Source organism: Fonsecaea monophora (genome assembly GCF_001642475.1).
Source record: "Fonsecaea monophora strain CBS 269.37 chromosome Unknown Scaff64, whole genome shotgun sequence".
Lineage (NCBI taxonomy): Eukaryota > Fungi > Ascomycota > Eurotiomycetes > Chaetothyriales > Herpotrichiellaceae > Fonsecaea > Fonsecaea monophora.
Genome location: NW_019173995.1, coordinates 32,271 through 50,815, shown reverse-complemented (window position 1 = coordinate 50,815; position 18,545 = coordinate 32,271). Strand labels below are relative to the sequence as shown.

Below are 18,545 nucleotides of genomic sequence, written 5' to 3'. Positions count from 1 at the left end.
TGGAACTGGAATGCAAGAGCGGGTCCGAAAAAGAGACGTATCTTGCGATAGCGGCGGCGAACAAGTGTTGGTCGGTCGGTTTTGTATTGTTTACAGCTCCCACAAGACAATGTCAGTCCGAGGGAAACGGGGTTTTGCTTAAAAGGTGACTCTGTCTTGATATCAACATGTGCAGCTACAGCTACTCGATGGATGTGAAAGAAAGATTGCAGCTTGGTTATTACTCCTCTTCGTGGATCCTTTCTCTCTTGTTGTCAACGGACGTCACACCAGAATTGAAAGATAGGGATATATATATGGATAGATACCCTGATACTTCGTTCACCATATCCATCCATCCTTGGGTTTGATAATGTCGTGGGATCATCTGTCTGTCCATCTACGTCTCTCTCTCTCTCCCCTGCGCGCCGACCCTCTCTTCTCCAAGGTTATTCCTCAAAAACTCGTCGACGACACCCCTGAAATCCTCGGCGAGGTACGGCTCGAAATACTCCCTGAACCAGTCCTTGGCTGCGTCCCACAAGCCCTGAAGGCCCGACAGGCCCAGGCCCGAGCTCGAGCTCGAGCTAGAGCCCGTCTCCCTCGACGTCGTCGTCGTCGTCGTCGGCAAGACCCCGCGGGTGTTCCGCTCGCGCATGCGGAACCGTTTGCGGTGCACCTCGACCCCCAGGTCGCGGCACAGCACGTCAATGTAGCTGCGGGCCTCGAGGAGTAGTTCTGGCGCCCTGGCGCCGCGGAGCCCGTAGCGCCGTTCCTGGAAGGCCTGGGTGAAGCGGATCTCGGCGTCGGCGAGGCGTTGGAGGAGGTCTTCGTCGTCGTTCTTAGCGACTGATCGGTCGACATCGTGTTGTTGTTGTTGTCCAAGCTTCGGTTTCTTCGAGGACGGCGGTGGCAGTGGCGTCAAGGTGTTGAATCGTTCGGCGTCGGCCCTGTCGACGAGGGGCATGGGCCGGTGCGCAAACAGATCTTCGAGCCACGCCACGGCCCAGAGCGCGCCGATCTCGGATGTCGTGGCCGTCTGCGCGGACGAGATGAAGCCCGCGAACGCCAGGGTGCGGTCGTCGCGCGCAAAGTGCCTGGACGGGATGATGAAGCGATACAAACCCCATCGCGTGTGTGAGAGGGTCCGGGTCGGGTCTTGCGGTTGAGCCGGGGGTCGGTTCAACGTCGCTGGGAAGAGGTTCCGGATTTTGTCGTCGTAGAATTCGAGGGGTGGGGGGGCTGCGTCTGCTGGTGTAGCGGAGGCTGGGTTGCGAGCATCACCACCATCACCACCACCACCATTGGACGCCAATGGATCTGGGTTCTTGCTCCTGGTATTGCTGCTGCTAGTGTTGCTCAAGGGCACAGGGAGCCCAATCTCTGCTGCTTCCTCTGGCTCGAAGAAGTCCAGGCCCAGATCCCAGCCGATGCTCCATATGATTGCGTCAGCCGGGAGGCGCCTCTGCCCCTTACCCTCCTCATCCACGAGGATTTCTCTACCTTCGCATTTCAGGGGTGTGGCGCGATAGACGGTGAGTTTGTCCGGGTTGTCCTCGTGCAGGGCGTCGAGGAACGGGTGGCCCTCGACCACCAGGCTGAGGTAGGTGGTGTAGAAGAACAGGGACTTTTGCTTGGGCTGGATCTTGCGCGAGTTCTGGCTTCGCCCGTAGTGGATTTCCCTCATGATGGCCCAGCTCATCAGGCCGAAGAAGGCCTGCACGAGCCAGGTGCCGAGCACCCAGCGTCCCGAGTGCAGAAAGCCGTACCAGAAGCCGCTGGTGCTCCAGATGGACGGGGTGAAGACGGGGAAGAACCGGGTCAGCGCGACCGCCAGGGGGTTGGGCTTTGCATCCGGGTGGGAGATGATCAGCGGCGCGCCCTGGTCTGAAGGGCGAATGAGCCAGTGCACCCGCTTGTGGCGGGCGAGGAAGACCGAGCATGCCTCCACGGCCGACTTGCAGGCGCCGACCACGACGACGTCGTTGACAGTGGGGTCCGCGCAGATGCGCTCGTGCACGCGGCCCAGGTCGCGCGAGTGTACGGTCGTGCCCGTGTAAGACGAGACTGGCACCGGGATCGGTCGGGGCTTGGAGTAAAGACCCGACGCAACGACGAGCTTGTCGCACTCGAGGACCTCTCCCGTCGCGGTCTCGACGAGCCATCCAGGTGGCTGAGAGGGCGCTTCCCGCCTTGTGGCTTTGACGACAGTTGTGGCAAAGCGGATCTTGTCGTAGACCTCGAACCTGCGGGCGTAGGCTTCCAGATACGCTTGTTCTCGGGCTGCCGGGACCAGCGAGTGCCACGGGTAGTCTTCATCTACCATCGACAGGTCCGAGAGCTCGTAGTATCCATTGGGAGCCTGTACCATCAAGCCCGGGTACTGGCGCTCCGTCGTCCACACGCCACCTGGGTCCCCTGCCTCGTCGAACACGATCAACTCGAGCGGTCGCCCGAGACGCTTGCAGACTTGTAAATAAGTCTTTGCGGCGACGAGGCCGGCGATGCCAGCGCCAATGACGATGACGCGAGTTGGTGTTGTTCGCGGCGCAGACATGGCTGGCGATGGAGGTGTCGAACGCCTCTTTTTTCTCGTTGTTGCACCTCAGGTCGATCGATATCTCTTGGGGCGCGAAGTCGCCCGTCATCATCATCAACATCTTTGCTACCGTAATCCTCGTATATGGACTCGACCGGACCGTGATTGGACGCCTGACGGTTGCCTGGTTGTGGAAGCAACGCGGTAATACATACATACATGACCTCGTTGGCTCTGTTTTCTACCCCATGTCAGAAGGAGACGTGATATGTCGGCTGTCCAAGCGGATTTTCTCTCCAACATGACTGGATGGTGTGAGGTAGGTAGCCAGTAGCCTAGCCCTCTGGGAAGTGGCTGAGGCTAAAGGTGGAAAAGTGAGGCTTGTTTCGCAACAACAACACCAACTCTTGAGCTTCCTCCTCTTCTCCCTCTCTCCCTCCATCCATCCAGCAACCAAGTCAAGTTGAATTGTGTGCTTGATGTTTTCTGACGTGGCATGGCGGAGGACGCAGGCGAGGGTTGCAGGCAGGCATTTTACAGGACAAACGCTGGTCGACGAATCCTCGCTGGGAAGACAGTTCTTGATTCGTAGGTGCGTCCTTGTAACGAGTCCCACATTGACGACTTTTTTTGCGACCTTGATTGGCCCCTAAAGCAGCAATTTTCTCAGAGAGTAGAAAACCGTAGCAAGTGGTGAGGAAGAGGGAGAGGGGGAACCTGTGAAAGACGGTCCGGTTCTTCGCCACCGCATCACGAGTGGTGGAGAGGTGTGCTCTCTATGTCTTTCTTGAGAGCACTTCCCTGTCTCGGTCTTCTCATTGGGTCTTGGACAGATACCACAGCCACACATTATCCAGGGTAAACGTGAGGCCAGATCAACCCCTGAGTCGATGACAATGCAAAAGGACAAGGTTCAGTGAGTGGTCAGAGCGAGGCTGTTGTTGTTTCAAAAAGCAAGGGTGCGATAGATAGACAGGTATACTGGTCCTCAAATGGCTGGACCGTCACTCGATTGCACCACGCAGTGTCCACCTATGACTGCGAAACAAACCACAGGGAACTGCCTCCGAAGCAACAATCAGGAGCCTTGCAATGCTTCAGAATCTGCGGTTCTCGTTCGAGAAAGCCCGAAAAAAGTTACCGACCAACCCGACGGTAGCTATGGTACAAAAGACTTCCTCCTTTACAAGCATCGAACATCAAGCATCGAGCCATGTAAAACAAGATCAGATCCAAAAGGGGCCAATAAAACAAAAAAAAGTAGAATTCCGCCTGCCTGTTTCCGTGCTTTTTTCCTTCCCCCACCCCTTCAAAGGCCTTTTTTGCTGTGAGCCAGGATTACCGGTTCTCACAATTCGTAGTCGTACATCATGCAAGTCGAAAAAACGTCCTGGTCGTACAAGTTCATGTATCATGAAGAAAGAACGAGGTATAATTCATCAGGTGAATGAAAGGCCGTTGCCCACAAAGGAAAAGGGTTCCCAGTTCGTAATGTGTCGTAGAGTCGTGGCGGTAGAGAATCAGGATGGTGGTATTGAATTTGGGTCTCAGCCGGGGCTCTCGCTGGCTCGTCGTTTGAGTCCGCCACGAGGCAGAAGGTCGAGGCAGACCGTGAAGATGTGGACAATCTGCTCTTCCCAGATGCCCATTTCAAAGTCCACGAGGCCGTATTGCTCGAGTTGATCGCACATGCCCACCAAGTCGTCCATGAGACTGGTTATGCTGCTGGCCGAGAGCATGTCCACGGGTGGTCTCTTGCTTCTAGCGGCCTCTTCTGTGATTTCTCTCTGTTTTTGTCCCAAAGCCTCCCAGCATAAGTTCAACTCTCGCCAGAAGTCGACGCGCTCTGCATGCCTGGTCTCGTCGTCATGGTGCAATCCTGGAGAACAATTAGATTTGCTTGCGCATCTCACTCATCAAGGATTCCACTTACCCAAAGCAGCCACAGAGCTGACGAGCCACCGAGTGAGAGCGAGCAGTTTCTCGCTAGCTGCCGTCACTCGGCCCGCAATGATCGCGTCGAAAGTGGCCCGCAGCTGCTGATGGTAGTCCCTCAGACTCTCTTCAAGGGCCGTTTGAACGCCGCTCAGCACAGCCGGTGCATCTGTCTCCTGTTGCTCCATCACCGGAAAGTCGACATGCCCAGTGGCATAAGATTGAGGCATAGATGGTCGAGTCACAGCCACATGACCGAAGCTACTCTGCTCCGCTTGGGAAGTCAGGTATTGAGCGGGACCAGAACCGAGGGTTGCTCCCGCGTGTTCGCTCTGCTGCATGTATTGGGGAATTGCAAATTGACTAGTCATAACCTCGATCGCCGTTTGTCGCTGCTGGAACGGAATGCTTTCGTAGAGTGCCTGTGGTGCTACCGGCGGAAGCATGGCCGAGGGCGCATACTGCGCAAAAGGCTGGTGCTGTTGCTGTGAGGGAGAGGCTTGGACCTGTTGCTGTCTGGAGGCCTGCGACAGATACGCAGGTGAGTATTGCATCTCCACCCCTTGCATCGGGCTGCTGCTCTGCAGATGGGTGCTGCCATACTGCGGGTCTTGGTACCCGTAGCCGGTGTAGCCGGAAAGATACGGGCGCGTCATCGAAGATCTGCCAATATCTGTCCTCGCTGGCGTTGCTGGCTGCGCAAACCTGTCGCCCGAAGGTGGGCCCATTGCTTCTCCTGGCAGAGGGCGCGATGGCGCCTGTGACTGGTATGGTGGTCCATACTGGGTGCGCCGACGGTCACTGCCGTCCATTTAAGGAAGACGGACTCGCCTGTCGACGCCAGGTTGACAGTAACAGTCCCGCGCCTTCTGAGAATCGTATGCCCCCGAATTGATATGACGGACCTGGAAGGACAGCCTCCTCCTTGACCTCGGATGCCTCTCCTTTCCCCCTCGCCTGAGTTCGTTCCCTCATACAACCACTGAGAGGCGGAAAGAGGCAGGAGGTCGATATCGGAATATCGGCAGAAGACTCTGTGCGTCCGGGTTTCGTGGGTCGGAAGTTCGTCACAGGACAGAGAGAAGTATAAGATTTGGGAAAGTAAAGAGTTGACACCACCTCTATAGCTGCGCAGAGCCAACCACGAATCCGACAGCAAAGTGCGAAAATGGTTTCGGATTACCGCCTGCTCCAGATACTGTGGGATGGACCGGCGGATGCAGCGCCCGTGGTTGGATAGTCAATCGCTATCCTGTTCGTGCTCGAGAGTCGAATGTTCCGGGCGCAAGTCGTTGGGGTCAAACACAAACGAATCCTCGGCGACTTCCGCCGCACATATAGATGTACGTCGCGAATGGTCTCAGGATATGCGCCTTCCGTATCAACAGGCAAAGAAAAACAACGTCGAGTTGATCCAAAGGATAGTGGGGGGGAGGTTTAGTGGCGTCAGAAGGGTGGATAGACGGAATGAATCGAGAGGTCAAGACACGAACGCAAGGACATGGAGCAAAGGATCGTACGAAAGAAATAGTAAAGGAGCGTTCGGTAGCATAAGAAAAAGAAGAAGACCCAGGTACCTTGGAATAGTGGAGGAAACGCAATGTATACAAAAAAGAGGCCTGAAGTGGTGCAGCTGCCGTGGCAGGCGAAAGTGCGCACGACTCAAATCAATAATAAACACTTTAACCAAGGAGACTTGGATGGGGAATGGCGCAGATACCGCATGGCAGTAATCGATGGGTCGCTCGTTCCTGGTACGTCAAAGTCAACTCCTACCAACGCGGCCGGTGATGTCGTTTTTTTTTCCCACCCAAGATCCAGTAGAGCAAGGCAAGGCGTTTCTTGCCGGGTGTCAAAAGAGAGAAAAAAAAGTCTTTTGAAGTGGGCAGCGCCACAGGAGGACAGACATGCCCACCCGCGGCCTGGGGGCGAATGCCAAAAGGGTCCCATTTCGAAGAGGCCAGCCTGTTGGAGGTCAAGGGAGGTCCATCTTCTGGGCGTCGGGTTCGAGCTTGAGCAAGTAGTTCCCGCCCGATCTGTTCGCTGCTGTAGGTAAAGGTAGGGCTTCAGACAATCAAGCTGTCACTTCCAAGCAGGCATTGGCGACGGTGCCCAAGGTTCATGGATGCTGGGAATGATGACACCCTCACAAGCGTCAGGATTGATGACCCATGGGCAAAAACCAGGCGAAAAGAACGCGTCTGAATGGGCATGACGTCCCCGCCAGTGGATCTGTTCCAGGACCTTTGCAAGGGGTTCGCTAAAGGCCGAGGGGGCGTTCTCATCAAGCGCAAGGGAGCTGGACTAGCCACTGGTCTGACAAGGCTTGCATCTTAGCCTGCCACTGGCATCCACCTGCCGCGGCGCCAGGCGAGATTTAGAGTGTGGCGCCCGAGGAACATAAAGCAGGGGGAGCATGACACCTGGTTGGAGCTCAGACTTCCAAACCGTCCGCACCACAGCTGATCCTAGGCTCCAGGATTGGTTGCCCCGTCGTGGCCCTGGGATGCCGCGCAGGTGAAAAAGAAGGCCCAGACGATGCTCTAGAAGCAGCTAATGGCCAAGTCGACAAGTCCAAAAGTGCTCGGTTTCAGCTGGGCTGGTACTCGGATATGTATATCAATTGGCTTTATAAATGTGTCGGGGGGCACACTCTTCAACGCCGCTGATTGATCCTCGAGAGATTACCACCGAAGCCCCATCAAGTTGGACTCGGGGGATGTGTTGGTGTCACACAAGACCAGTGGTCAGCTGTACAACCGCCGTTTGACGGATGGCACCGTCGTCGAGGATTCGAGCAATGCTCGGATTGCACCGCCGCTGTGTGCACACGATTCCTCCGGTCAGAAAATCCTTTGATCAAAACCCAAACTGTGATGGATGTCCTGATTGACGACACGAAATGTGATCTCGCAAGCGCGTGAAAAGCTCTCGTGTCCTATCGCGAGACGCGTTTCCTAGGTACATAGTGGTCGGAGGGTTCCGAACAGAATCACAGTGTATACACTGTGGTACCGTTCTGGAAAGCTTTCCTTTGCCTTGGAAATCGTCCCAATGGCGAGTTTATACCCAAAGGCAGTTGTCCGACCACGTCGATGGAACAAGTCAAGGGCATTGTTCGACTCTATCCCGACAGTGACCTGTTGGCCGTGTACGAGTACGTTCCTCGATCTAGAGGCGTCATCGAGCCGAGCCTCGTCAGCCAGTCGGATGGCAACAGTGGTAACATCGACCCAACGATCTGGTGAGCTTCCAGCTGGCGAAATGTACGTGATGTGCCTGTGTCAGAGACAAATGCATTTCAAGTCCCCACGCCTGACCTGTCATATGGTTGCTGAAGCCACGTTTGCTTCCCAGACATACCCCCCCCCTTCTCTGTATTGAAAGCACATCTTGTGAGACTGTTTGGTTTTTGGTCTTTCCACCTCGTTATTGGGATTACAATCTCCGTGTCATGCAAATAGTTCGAATCAAGGCGTCCACTTGTTGTTTTGGCTCCAGTTTTCGACCCTTGAGGCCGGACCTGCAGCCGTACTCGTGTGCATAGGTGCGGACGCGACAAGGTGGCCTTGGGACTCTCACGCCAATGATATCTTTGACACAATTTCAGATGCATTATTGGCATACCCGTGTGACAGCGGTCGAGTGGGAACAAGGAGTCCTGCAGCATGCATGTGTTTCACACCCGGTTCCCTGGGTGGCTTAGGTTCCTGAAGATCTCCGCAACCCGACAGGAACATCGTACTTTTCTAAATGGAATTCCTAAGATTGAACTCATTCCGACTTGTGGCTCTTACTGCCGAGCACGGTCTAAACGGGTTCAAGGCATGGCGGTGGTCATAAACGCCGATGGGTATCTTCATTTTGCTCTTGCGGGGTTGACTGATGGTATATTTCCGAGCCGCACCGGGGCTGGGATCATCTTGGAGACTCCGTTTAGCGTGTGGCTTAGAGGGCGCGTTTCAGCGCTTCGTTTCATGTTCGCTGTGGCTCGGTCCTTGTTGACATGTACCGCACTTCGACCACAAACAGTTGGTCCAGTATCATGACGCGAGCTGTAGCGACGCGGGTTGAGCGAGGCTCGTTATGGTCATTTTCCCGTCGGTTTGGACTTGGAAAGCTAGAGCGGCGAAGTCTCATTTGTGAATGCGAGCCTTCAATTATTGCTGGCGGCCACTCGGCGGAATCCCCGTGGTGCTTATGGTGAGGGTTCGAATACTGCCCCTCTAGGTATGTACCCGTCAGATTTTGGCACATGCGTTTCAGGTCAAAAACAGGTCCTACCTCTTTTCTGGAAGACGAGTTCCGATGCAGCCTCGGGGCAACGAGCCTCCCAAGTCCCCAGCAACGGCTCCACTGGGCCAGGATGCAAACCATTCGTTCTATTTTGCGAAGTTGCGTGCAGCGTGCAGGGCGCGAAGCTAGGCTCAGAATAGTGTTAGTGACTCGACATGTGCAAGTCACTCTTCCATCAGGCCGAAGTCTTGCAAAGGGATCTGCCGGAATCTCGCTTAAGGGATCACCACAACGGTGTCGGCTGCAGCCTGCAGGATATATCACGGTCGAGTCGCTGGGCATCTGACAGCTCGCTTGCAGGACCGTTGAGACTGTCGACAGACCCTCTTGGTAATCGTGAGATTGGTGCAGTCAGAATCAAAAGGGCAACCAGCGTAAATGGAACCAGAATTGGTGCGACGCGACACGCCGGGGATCAGAAGAGAAGGAAAATGCATCGATCAGGATGGGCTCATGTATCGGGAATCAAGGCTGAGGCACGTGAGGACCGCCATGATCAATGCCGGCCGCGTCAACCAATGCACAATCTGTCTGCACGAAGTCGTGTCTGCATGTGTGTTACTCTGCCTACAGGGCTGACAAGGTCTTAACAATGCCAATCCAGTGGTTTGGCACCGAATTCCGCCACGGAGCATGTCGAGCCATTGTGCCAGACGGTGAAAATCCAAGTGCCAAATTACATGTTACTCCTCCTTGGAGCCACGAACCAGAAGACCTCTGCCCCAGGTTGAAACCGTAGTAATGACCATAGATTGGAGGCCACCCCCTCTTGCGATCTGTACCCGAGAGGATCGTGGTCTGGTTGCACAAGATCTGGCATGAACACCCAATGTACACGGAGCACTTGATACAATGATGTACAAGAAAGTACCACTGAAGTACCACTGGCGCGTCCCGACTCCTCACCGTTTGACCCAAGCGGGCTTCTTCCGTGCCTTGAGTCGACCTGGCTTCTTGCGTTCGACGCGTCTCGGGTCCGAAGTAACACAGCCGGCTGGATTAAGAATTAGAGACTGCGAGTGAACACAAGCTGGGAGAAAACTTCGCTTACCTCGTCGCAGAGCTGGCTTCAGTGCTGGTTCGTGTACCAGCAGAGCCTTGGCAAGAGCCAATGTGAGGGACTCGGCCTGACCGGTAATCCCTCCACCAGATACCAATGCAAAAACGTTGTACTTGTCCATTCTTTGTGTGATCTTCAACGCCCACAGTGCGCTCTCTCGGTCGTGAGGTCGTGGGAATGCTTGTACGATGCTGCGTCCATTGACCATTACGTCTCCAGTACCTTCCACCAGATACACCTTCGCAGAGGACTCTTTCCTTCGTCCTATACCGATAGACCTGCCATACTCGTCGATCTTGCCAGGCTTTGCCTTCTGTATCTCTTCGGAGCCGGGACGTCGGAATCGCGTCAGGATTTGCTTCACTTCCTTGGGACAATATCTGGGATGAATCTTGTTCAACCGAGTCAAGAGAACCAGCACTTTTGAATATTTTGAAGCAGCCACCTGTTCGCCTGTTGAGCTTCGGTATTGATTTAGCTTCAGCCAAGCAGGCCGCAGTATCTGGTCTGGAGGAGCTGTTGGTAGCGATGCGTGTTTCTTGACGAGTGATTGTAACAGTAAAAGGTGATCGTTGAAGACCGGAGAGGCTGTGAAATAGGAGGGAGATCGTGGAAGGATTCGAGCAGGAAGAGATGTAGAGTCGTCAATGTCTATCTCGGGCGCAGCACGGATCTGAACCTCTGCGGCAGAATGTGTTGTCGTAGAGAAGCCCTGGTATCTTCCGAGAGGCTGGATCCATTGACGATGAGCTGTCAATTGGATTTTGTCATGGAGTCGACATTGGCGACAGATGAACGAGATGGTGGACGGGAAGGCCCGCGCTGAGGGTCGCGCCATGTTCAGAGGGAGGTGTTTCATCACCTGCTGAGAAGAAGACTCTGACAGATCATGGCTTGCAGATTGATTGCCTGGAAAAATCCAGCGCAAACCCAATGGCACTTCGTGAGTGAAGAAGTTTGGTGAGGTTGGAGCTTGGAGATCGGGCACACATTCCGCCAAGCCTTTTTAGGAGCCTGCGCTGCAAAAAGCGGGAACTTATGACTGACCTCAAAAATTTGTTTGTGACTTGAATTTCGCTTGCCTCACGACAACTCTACTACCTCTATTCCATTCTTCTTCCCCGAGTGACGTTCGTACCCAGATTCAACATGTCGTTCGGCAAGCTCTACGGCTTCAAGGTAAGCCCTACGCAGATGGACATTTACAGAGAGCCAAGCGTTACTGACTTCACTCCTGTAGGAAAACGCCCGCAGCACTGCCCTTTTGGCGGTCGCAAAGGAGAACAACCTTGACATCGAACTCGTCGAGACCAGGACCCCCGTCACGGATCCTGAATATCGCAAGCTGAACCCTCTGTCACGAATCCCGACCTTTGTTGGCTCCAATGGCTTCGTCTTGACTGAGTCTATTGCCATTGCCATCTATTGTGAGTCTAGCCCCGCAGTTCCATGTTTGTCATTTCCTGCCTTCAAAGATGAGCCATATTATCATATTCAGTTATCCCTGTCTGAATATTCCTTGTTGACTACATTGAACTCTGAGAGGCTTTGTTTCCTAGCCCTTATTTGGTACCCCTTGGCGAACTGGACATGCAGGAGTTCCGCTGACAATTGATCGCAGTCGCCTCGCAGAACGACAAGACCACTCTCCTTGGGAAAACCAAGCAAGACTATGCTTCCATTGTGCGATGGATGTCCTTCTCCAACAGCGAAATCCTCCCCAACCTTTCTGGGTGGTTTAGCCCTTTGATTGGCAAGGTTCCCTACAACAAGAAGTCGGTTGATGACCACAAGAAAGCTGCTTCTGATGCTATCAATGCTCTTGAACAACACTTCCTCATTCACACCTTCCTGGTCGGAGAGCGTATCACTCTTGCTGACCTGTATGTGACCTCGCAAATGTCCCGCGGTTTCCAATATGTCCTCGACAAGGAATGGCGTGCAGAGAATCCCAACACCACACGTTGGTTTGAGACCATTACAAACCAACCCATCTGGAAGGCCATCATTCCCGAGCCAATCTTGGTCGAAGAGGCCGTGAAGTATACCCCACCCAAGAAGGAAGCAAAGCCTGCTAAGGCTCCTGCACCGGAGAAGGCCGAGAAGAAACCCGCCAAGGAGGAACCAGAGGAGGAAGAGGAGGCCAAACCAGAGGTCAAAGCCAAGCATCCTCTCGAGGCACTACCGAAGCCGACCTTGATTCTCGATGACTGGAAGAGAAAGTATTCCAATGAGGATACTCGTTCAGTGGCATTGCCTTGGTTCTGGGAGCACTACAAACCAGAGGAGTATTCGTTGTGGAAGATTGATTACAAGTACAACGACGAGTTGACACTGACTTTCATGTCATCAAACCTCATTGGTAAGTCGTCCCCCTTCATGCCACCGCTTTCACGGTGAAACATTCAGCTAAGTGTTGAACCAGGTGGATTCTTCAATCGCCTTGAAGCGTCCCGCAAATACCTCTTTGGCGCTGCCTCCGTGTACGGAAAGGCCAACGATTCGGTCATCCAGGGCGCTTTCCTGGTCCGTGGTGACGAAGCTCTACCCGCATTTGACGTCGCCCCAGATTGGGAGAGCTACGAGTTCACCAAGCTTGATCCCAGCAAGCCCGAAGACAAGGCATTCGTCGAGGACCAATGGTCTTGGGACAAGCCAATTGAGGTCAATGGCAAGACGTACGAGTGGGCTGACGGCAAGGTCTTCAAGTAAAGCAATGCGTCGACATTCTCGCCGTTGCAAGACGTTGCTTCTGGTTGAGCGGATGTGATGATGATACCAACAATGACAGTTCGGATGACAAGTGGATGTTGTGCATGATAGTATGACAGGCAAGGAAGACCAACTTTCGGTTTAGAAACATGATGCACGATTGACGAGTGGATTCGTGTTTCTTCAGTTCCGACAGTAGCAAGGCAGATAGACAGACCCGCCGCGTCTCATATTCACTCTTTGCTTGCCATCCACAGACCCCATAGAGCAGACAAAGGAATACGAACTGAGCAGTTCCTCCAGAGTACCATTGCACTTGTGATTCTGTGGCCACCAGACCCACAGGTTTCCCACACATCCTACAGTACATACAATAAAGAGCGTCTCGGTTCGAAGCGATGTTGGTAGCTCGAGTATTTCGGCTCCAGGCGCCGGAATGCCAGACACCCCCTCTCCTACAGAATGGCCATCTGTCCATGTGCGGGATGTGTGTATTGTATCTCACGAGGTAGTATCAACGATCCACGAGCCCTTGTGATAGTGGTATGCTGGCATGGTAGGTGAACAGAACCAAGGTCAGGACGCCACCAGCCAGCCAAACGAATAAACAGGCAAATAATCTCCCTCTTCTCCCTCATACCTCCTCCTACCTCCTCCTCCCAAAGAGGCACCGAGACACGACAGTAAAACTTCTTCTCCAATGCTTTGCGGCAAGGCCAAAAACAAAAAAGAGCGAATGATGAAAAAGTTTTGTCATGTTTCCTCGCATCAGTGGCGGTAGTGTAAAGGCCATAGATCGACACAAGTTTTTTTTCTTCTCCTTTTTGGAACAAGAACAAAAAATTGGTGGTCTCGTGTGCGAAGTGCAAGGTCACACACACAAAATGTGAAAATAGGGCCTGGTGAAATAGGAATCTGTTTATTTCTGATCAACAGTGACGTGCTGATCAAAATTTGTTGGCGGTTAGAATACGGGACGAGGTTCAGGGTGAGGGTTCGGATGGTTTCAATGTATAAAAAGGATAAGAATAGATAGGTGGAGTCAAGGCAAGGCACAGGGCACTGCGACAGGGGGCTCAAGCGCAGAGCGAGATGACGGAGGATGGTCCAAGTGAGAGACAAAAGGAGAGAACCGGAGGGTTCAAGGACAGTATAAGGCAAAAGATAGAGAAAGAGATATCTCGGAAAGAGGGAAGAAAGTATTGTAGATTGGTCAACGGCAGAGCTCATGTTTATAGGCACTCGCCCGGTGTAGAGATCAACCCAGCGGAGATTTTCAAGAAGACGTCTCTCAACAAATACGTTCGCATCTTGTGTCAAAGAAAGAAAGCGTGGTACAAAGTAGATCCGATGGAAACTCGCCGTGACCAGAAAGATCAAGCTTTGATATTGCAAGGATCCGTCCGACTCTGGGGTGTTTTGATGGAACCGTTTATATGCCCTTCTCAGCATGTGGGCCACATATTGTTGCAAAGTTCGATTCCAAAGACGTGGATAGCCACTCAGCTCTTAATATTTCTCGTTTGCTATTGTGGCAAATCGCGCAGAGTCTGCGAAACTTTGGTTCCAAGTACATCAATCATGCATCACTGGCTGTAGAACTTTTGCCCAGTGATCAAACGCAGAGCGCAGCAGTAGACCGTGTCGTACAATCGTTGATCAGACAAATCGACTTGATCATTCAGTCTAATCTTTGAGGCTTCGGGGTTGATCTGCCAGAGGTCGAAGTTGCAGCCTCGCCGAATCAAGCGAGCGGTGTAGGTAGGATCAATGTCACGCTCTTTTCCTAGTGAAGTGTCCTGATCTCTTGGAATATGCTGTCCAACAACCCTGTCCATCAATCCGAGTTGCCAAGGACTTGACTGGTTGCAATGGCCCCGAGAAGTATAGTTCTCCAACGTACCTCGAAAGAGCCGAGTCTCTCTCACCAGGTATCTAGCTCTCCACAGAGGTTGAGCTGCTCCTTGCTTAAGGTTCTGAGGTATTTGTTCTCCGTAATCTTGATTTCGTATTGTAGAGCAGAGTATGCGCGCACATGAACGACGCACAAATTATTTGCTCTCTCATCCAGCTGTCGAAGATCAATTGGAGTATCCCTGAAGATGAAGAGCAACGCTAGGAAGTGCTGGTCTCTGGCGTGCCACCCATTTTGACTTCTGTGGGCGGGCTACAGTGAAGGCATTTCAGATACAAATCCACGTGAATAATAAGTTGATATTCATATCCAGATGAATTTCGAGTGTTGAGTAATGACAGGTCTATTCTGTTTTGCTGTACCTATGTGTAATCCACAGCCAGGTTCTATTGGTGTTATCAATCCCGGTCGCAACAGGTTGAGAAATTCGACGGTTGTTGTTCAAATCCAGGGTCCAGCTTGTTATCACCGTACTTCGCCCGGCCGAGTTGCTGCAGCTGCCACGTCACCGTCAATGTTTCGCACACCAGTTTCGTCGCGTCGACCCTCCCATAAGCGGACCCAGAAATCAGGAGGGTCCAACGGTCGTTGGCCCTCATGCAAACCAGGCCAAACATCCGCGAAGAAGTAATAGACATGGCCCACGATCACACCGAGTATCTCGTCCTTGGGAATGCTTCCATGCATAAACATGTGGAAGGCCATTAGAACCCACGGGAGATAAGGGGCGGTGAAGACAAGAACGCCGAGAAAACTCAGTCGAGTGTCGGGGTTACGTCGTGACCAGATGTATACAAGAGTGCTGGATAGCGCCGAGCCCAGGAATGGGATGGATGTAGTAAGTGAGCTCAAGGCTAGCAGCGACGTGCATGCGTATAACAGCAGCCAAGAGAAGACAGCTGGTGAGGCCCCAGAGCCTTGTTCTAGCAGTCGAGAATATCGCTGAAGGAAGAACACATGGAAGGCTAGGTCCAGTGACGGCGGACCAAAGTATATGAACGTAGTTAACAGTCGCCAATACTGGGAACGTTAGCAAATGCACGCTTGGCCGTTATAGACATATGCACCCACCTGCGACTTATAGTAGACGGCACGCCATGAATAAAACAACTGAAATGGCGTGATGACTTTGCACTGCAACAATATAGATGTAATAACCGTTGCCGTCGTCCAGTACCGGGTGCAAGGCGGCATCTCAAAAAACCACTGTTCGAGGGGAAACTGCCCCAGTTGGCCGAGGCCATCTTCACCCCCACCCCCAAGTATCGCGGCCATTATCCAAGGTATCAGGTCAAAAAATGGGAGGATGGTGCGAGAAAAGTCTGAGAGGAATTCGGGACTCTGGACGATGGTGTAGATAGGCGATAGTACGGACTGAGTCAAGATCGGGGAACGTAGGTCCGAGTAGTCATGGTACAAGTGATCTGCTGGCGGAGTTGGAGATAGTATAGGAAAGGAAAGGTTCATGTAGCGGTAGAGAGAGGTTAGGTGTTTAGGTGGCCTCTTCTCAGTGGGAATGAGACATCATCATGAAGAACATAGGATGGCGAGGTTCGAGCAGGCTTTACTTTGGGGGCTGGCGGGATGTATGGAATGGAATGATGTCGAACCACAGCAACTGCGGCGCGCATGGCTCCGAAGAAAGGAACGGCGAGGAATGAAGTCATCGTATTAGGCAGGTGAAGCGACCGTTCAGTAAAGCGGGCCCGATGCCGACTTGTACCGAGTTGTGGGTGGTGGGTCTTTCGTAACGCGCGGAGAATGATGTCTGTAGACGCGACCTTCATATGCCCGCGCACGCATCTGATCTGTTGAGCCTCACCCAGTTACTCTAGACTATTACGGCCCGCCAGCAACCATTGACTTCGGAGTCCATGCAGCCATCTCTGTCGACTTCCAGAACCAGCTGATACTCGCGCGTCCAGTCACGAGATCCCGCGCCCTCTATTGGTTTCCCTTACTTTTGACTCAGTCCCAAGTCGACCACCCACGACGTTGTATACATGGCTCAGACAAAAAGCATCCGGCGACGCTCAGGACCTCTTACCCCCAAAAGAGGACAGGCTCAACGAGTGAACCCGTCACCTAGAACAACATCAGGCAAGCGGCTCCGCGCGCAACGTAAGTTCCAAGACATTCCCATCAATATATATATATATAAACCCACACAACACCCAAATGCTGACAACATTCGACAGCTGGCGATCCCATACCCGTACGACGACCCCGAAGATATCGACCTGGAACACTCGCACTCAGAGAAATCCGAAGATATCAGCAATCCACCGACCTCTTAATCCTTAAACTGCCTTTCGCTCGTCTCGTCCGAGAAGTCGCCCTTTCTATCCTTCCGTACCACGCTGCGCAAGATCTTCGGTGGCAAAGTCAAGCAATTCAGGCCCTGCAAGAAGCGAGCGAGGCATTCCTTGTGCATCTCTTCGAAGACACAAATCTGTGCGCCATCCATGCGAAGCGGGTTACGATCATGCAGAAGGATATCCAATTAGCGAGAAGGATTCGAGGCGCTTGGGGTGGATTGGGTTGAGCGAATGCATTGAGCTGGCATGACTTTATGATTCACAAAGATCTTGGTATTGTTTGGTGTTTTGCTATCCGGGTCTTACAGGACAGGCATACGGGGTCAACCCAACTCGGCGGAGATTGTGTCGCAACATCCTGTGTTTGGCTGGGTTTGGCGTCTGTATGAAAAAGGTGCTACAAAGCAGCATGCGAATTTGTTTTGGTCAGCGGGATTGCCGCTCGACTCGTGTTTGCGCCATAGTGGGTTGAAAGAGCAGACAAATACCAGAAATAAACTCGCTCTGTCCATTGGGTTTTTGATTCTAGCCTGTCACACTCGATCCAAGCACGCCTTTTGTACTCGTCACATCTCCGCTACCCACCGCGCCCTCAGCTCTCCTCTCGCAAGCCTGTCTGCAAGCCACTGCCAGCGCCTTGAAAGCGCTTTCCGCCCTGTGATGGTTATTGCTTCCGTAAACACACTTTACATGCAAGGTGACACTGGCAGCCTGTGCAAAACTCTCGAGACCATGCGTGATCATCTCTGTGCTCAAATCGCCGATCTTCTCGCGGGTGAATCCAAAATCTATCACACTGTACGGTCGGTTGGAAAGGTCGATGACCGCCCACGACAAGGCTTCGTCGAGGGGGGCGTCACCGCGACCAAAGCGGACGAGAGAAGTCCGTTTCCCCAGTGCGGCATTGAACGCTGATCCGACCGCCAAAAAGACGTCCTCTGCCGTGTGGTGGTCGTCGATGATCAGATCACCACTTGCCCGGATGGCGAGGGACCAACCTCCATGCTTCGCCAGTGCGTGCAGCATGTGGTCCAGAAATCCAATGCCCGTGGATATGGCTATCTGCTGAGTGGGCGTTATCTGTGTCGCATGGTGCGATGTGGGCAGAGGAAACAGGACGTCGGGATGTGCCTGTTTCTGAGCTGGTGATATCGCCGAAGGGAAATGCTGGGAGGCTTCGTATGCGAGGAGTGGGCCTCCATCTAGCGAGAGCGACACCTGGATCTTGGTCTCGTTGGTGATGCGCGAGAGTGTGTGAGTTCGGCGCGGTAGTGATAACGGCATGATTCGTTCTATTGACCCCATTTTGACCTGTCTCGACGATTGCTGTTTCGTGAAAGACAGGTCGAGAAAGAAAAAGTAAATCCGTCTTGTCAGACTTGCCCAACACGGGGTTCTGTTGTCGCTGCTTTTGGCTGTTGTCTTTCGCAGCCGCCATGCAATCAATCAGGTCTCGTCCTTTGGTAATCCCAAGGCCTCAGACCCGCGCTAGTGAACCCTGATGCGATTATCGGTGGCCCGCACTAGATGGTCAATACTTTCAGCTCCTGTTAATTGACAAGCTTAAGAGCTTGTCTGAGCAATTGAATCAACACTCGTACCTCTGAGAGCACCTCGAAGTTTCGGAACCAATAAATATACTCGTCCTCGCATTTCATTAGGGGTCAATAGATGCTAAACAAGAGCAGCAATAAATACTTGCTGAATGTAGATTAGTCTTTTCCATAACAGGCTTAGGTCCGATTGTTGCCGACATCGAGATTCTGCGGAGCAAACACAAGCGGAAGGTGA

General features: G+C 53.0%; 6 protein-coding genes across 6 annotated transcripts; 1 reads left to right on the top strand and 5 right to left on the bottom strand.

The window, feature by feature from the left end:
- Nucleotides 1-379: 379 nt before the first annotated feature.
- AYO21_07866 (hypothetical protein) lies at nt 380-2,536 on the bottom strand (the record flags this gene model as incomplete). Its single annotated transcript, XM_022657819.1, has 1 exon — nt 380-2,536. One exon carries the CDS (start codon nt 2,534-2,536, stop codon nt 380-382), a length of 2,157 nt encoding a protein of 718 aa, XP_022509846.1.
- A 1,529-nt stretch (nt 2,537-4,065) lies between these two features.
- AYO21_07865 (hypothetical protein) lies at nt 4,066-5,181 on the bottom strand (the record flags this gene model as incomplete). The annotated part of the gene is made up of 2 exons (XM_022657818.1): nt 4,066-4,397; nt 4,452-5,181. The coding sequence occupies 2 exons, from the start codon at nt 5,179-5,181 to the stop codon at nt 4,066-4,068; spliced, it is 1,062 nt and encodes a 353-aa protein (XP_022509845.1).
- Nucleotides 5,182-9,651: 4,470 nt separating this feature from the next.
- On the bottom strand, nt 9,652-10,647 carry AYO21_07864 (hypothetical protein; the record flags this gene model as incomplete). Its single annotated transcript, XM_022657817.1, has 2 exons — nt 9,652-9,743; nt 9,801-10,647. 2 exons carry the CDS (start codon nt 10,645-10,647, stop codon nt 9,652-9,654), a joined length of 939 nt encoding a protein of 312 aa, XP_022509844.1.
- A 311-nt stretch (nt 10,648-10,958) lies between these two features.
- Nucleotides 10,959-12,521, top strand: AYO21_07863 (hypothetical protein; the record flags this gene model as incomplete). Its single annotated transcript, XM_022657816.1, has 4 exons — nt 10,959-10,988; nt 11,050-11,236; nt 11,431-12,171; nt 12,235-12,521. The coding sequence occupies 4 exons, from the start codon at nt 10,959-10,961 to the stop codon at nt 12,519-12,521; spliced, it is 1,245 nt and encodes a 414-aa protein (XP_022509843.1).
- Nucleotides 12,522-14,901: 2,380 nt separating this feature from the next.
- AYO21_07862 (hypothetical protein) lies at nt 14,902-15,711 on the bottom strand (the record flags this gene model as incomplete). The annotated part of the gene is made up of 2 exons (XM_022657815.1): nt 14,902-15,456; nt 15,508-15,711. The coding sequence occupies 2 exons, from the start codon at nt 15,709-15,711 to the stop codon at nt 14,902-14,904; spliced, it is 759 nt and encodes a 252-aa protein (XP_022509842.1).
- Nucleotides 15,712-17,279: 1,568 nt separating this feature from the next.
- Nucleotides 17,280-18,059, bottom strand: AYO21_07861 (hypothetical protein; the record flags this gene model as incomplete). Its single annotated transcript, XM_022657814.1, has 1 exon — nt 17,280-18,059. The coding sequence occupies one exon, from the start codon at nt 18,057-18,059 to the stop codon at nt 17,280-17,282; it is 780 nt and encodes a 259-aa protein (XP_022509841.1).
- Nucleotides 18,060-18,545: the final 486 nt, after the last annotated feature.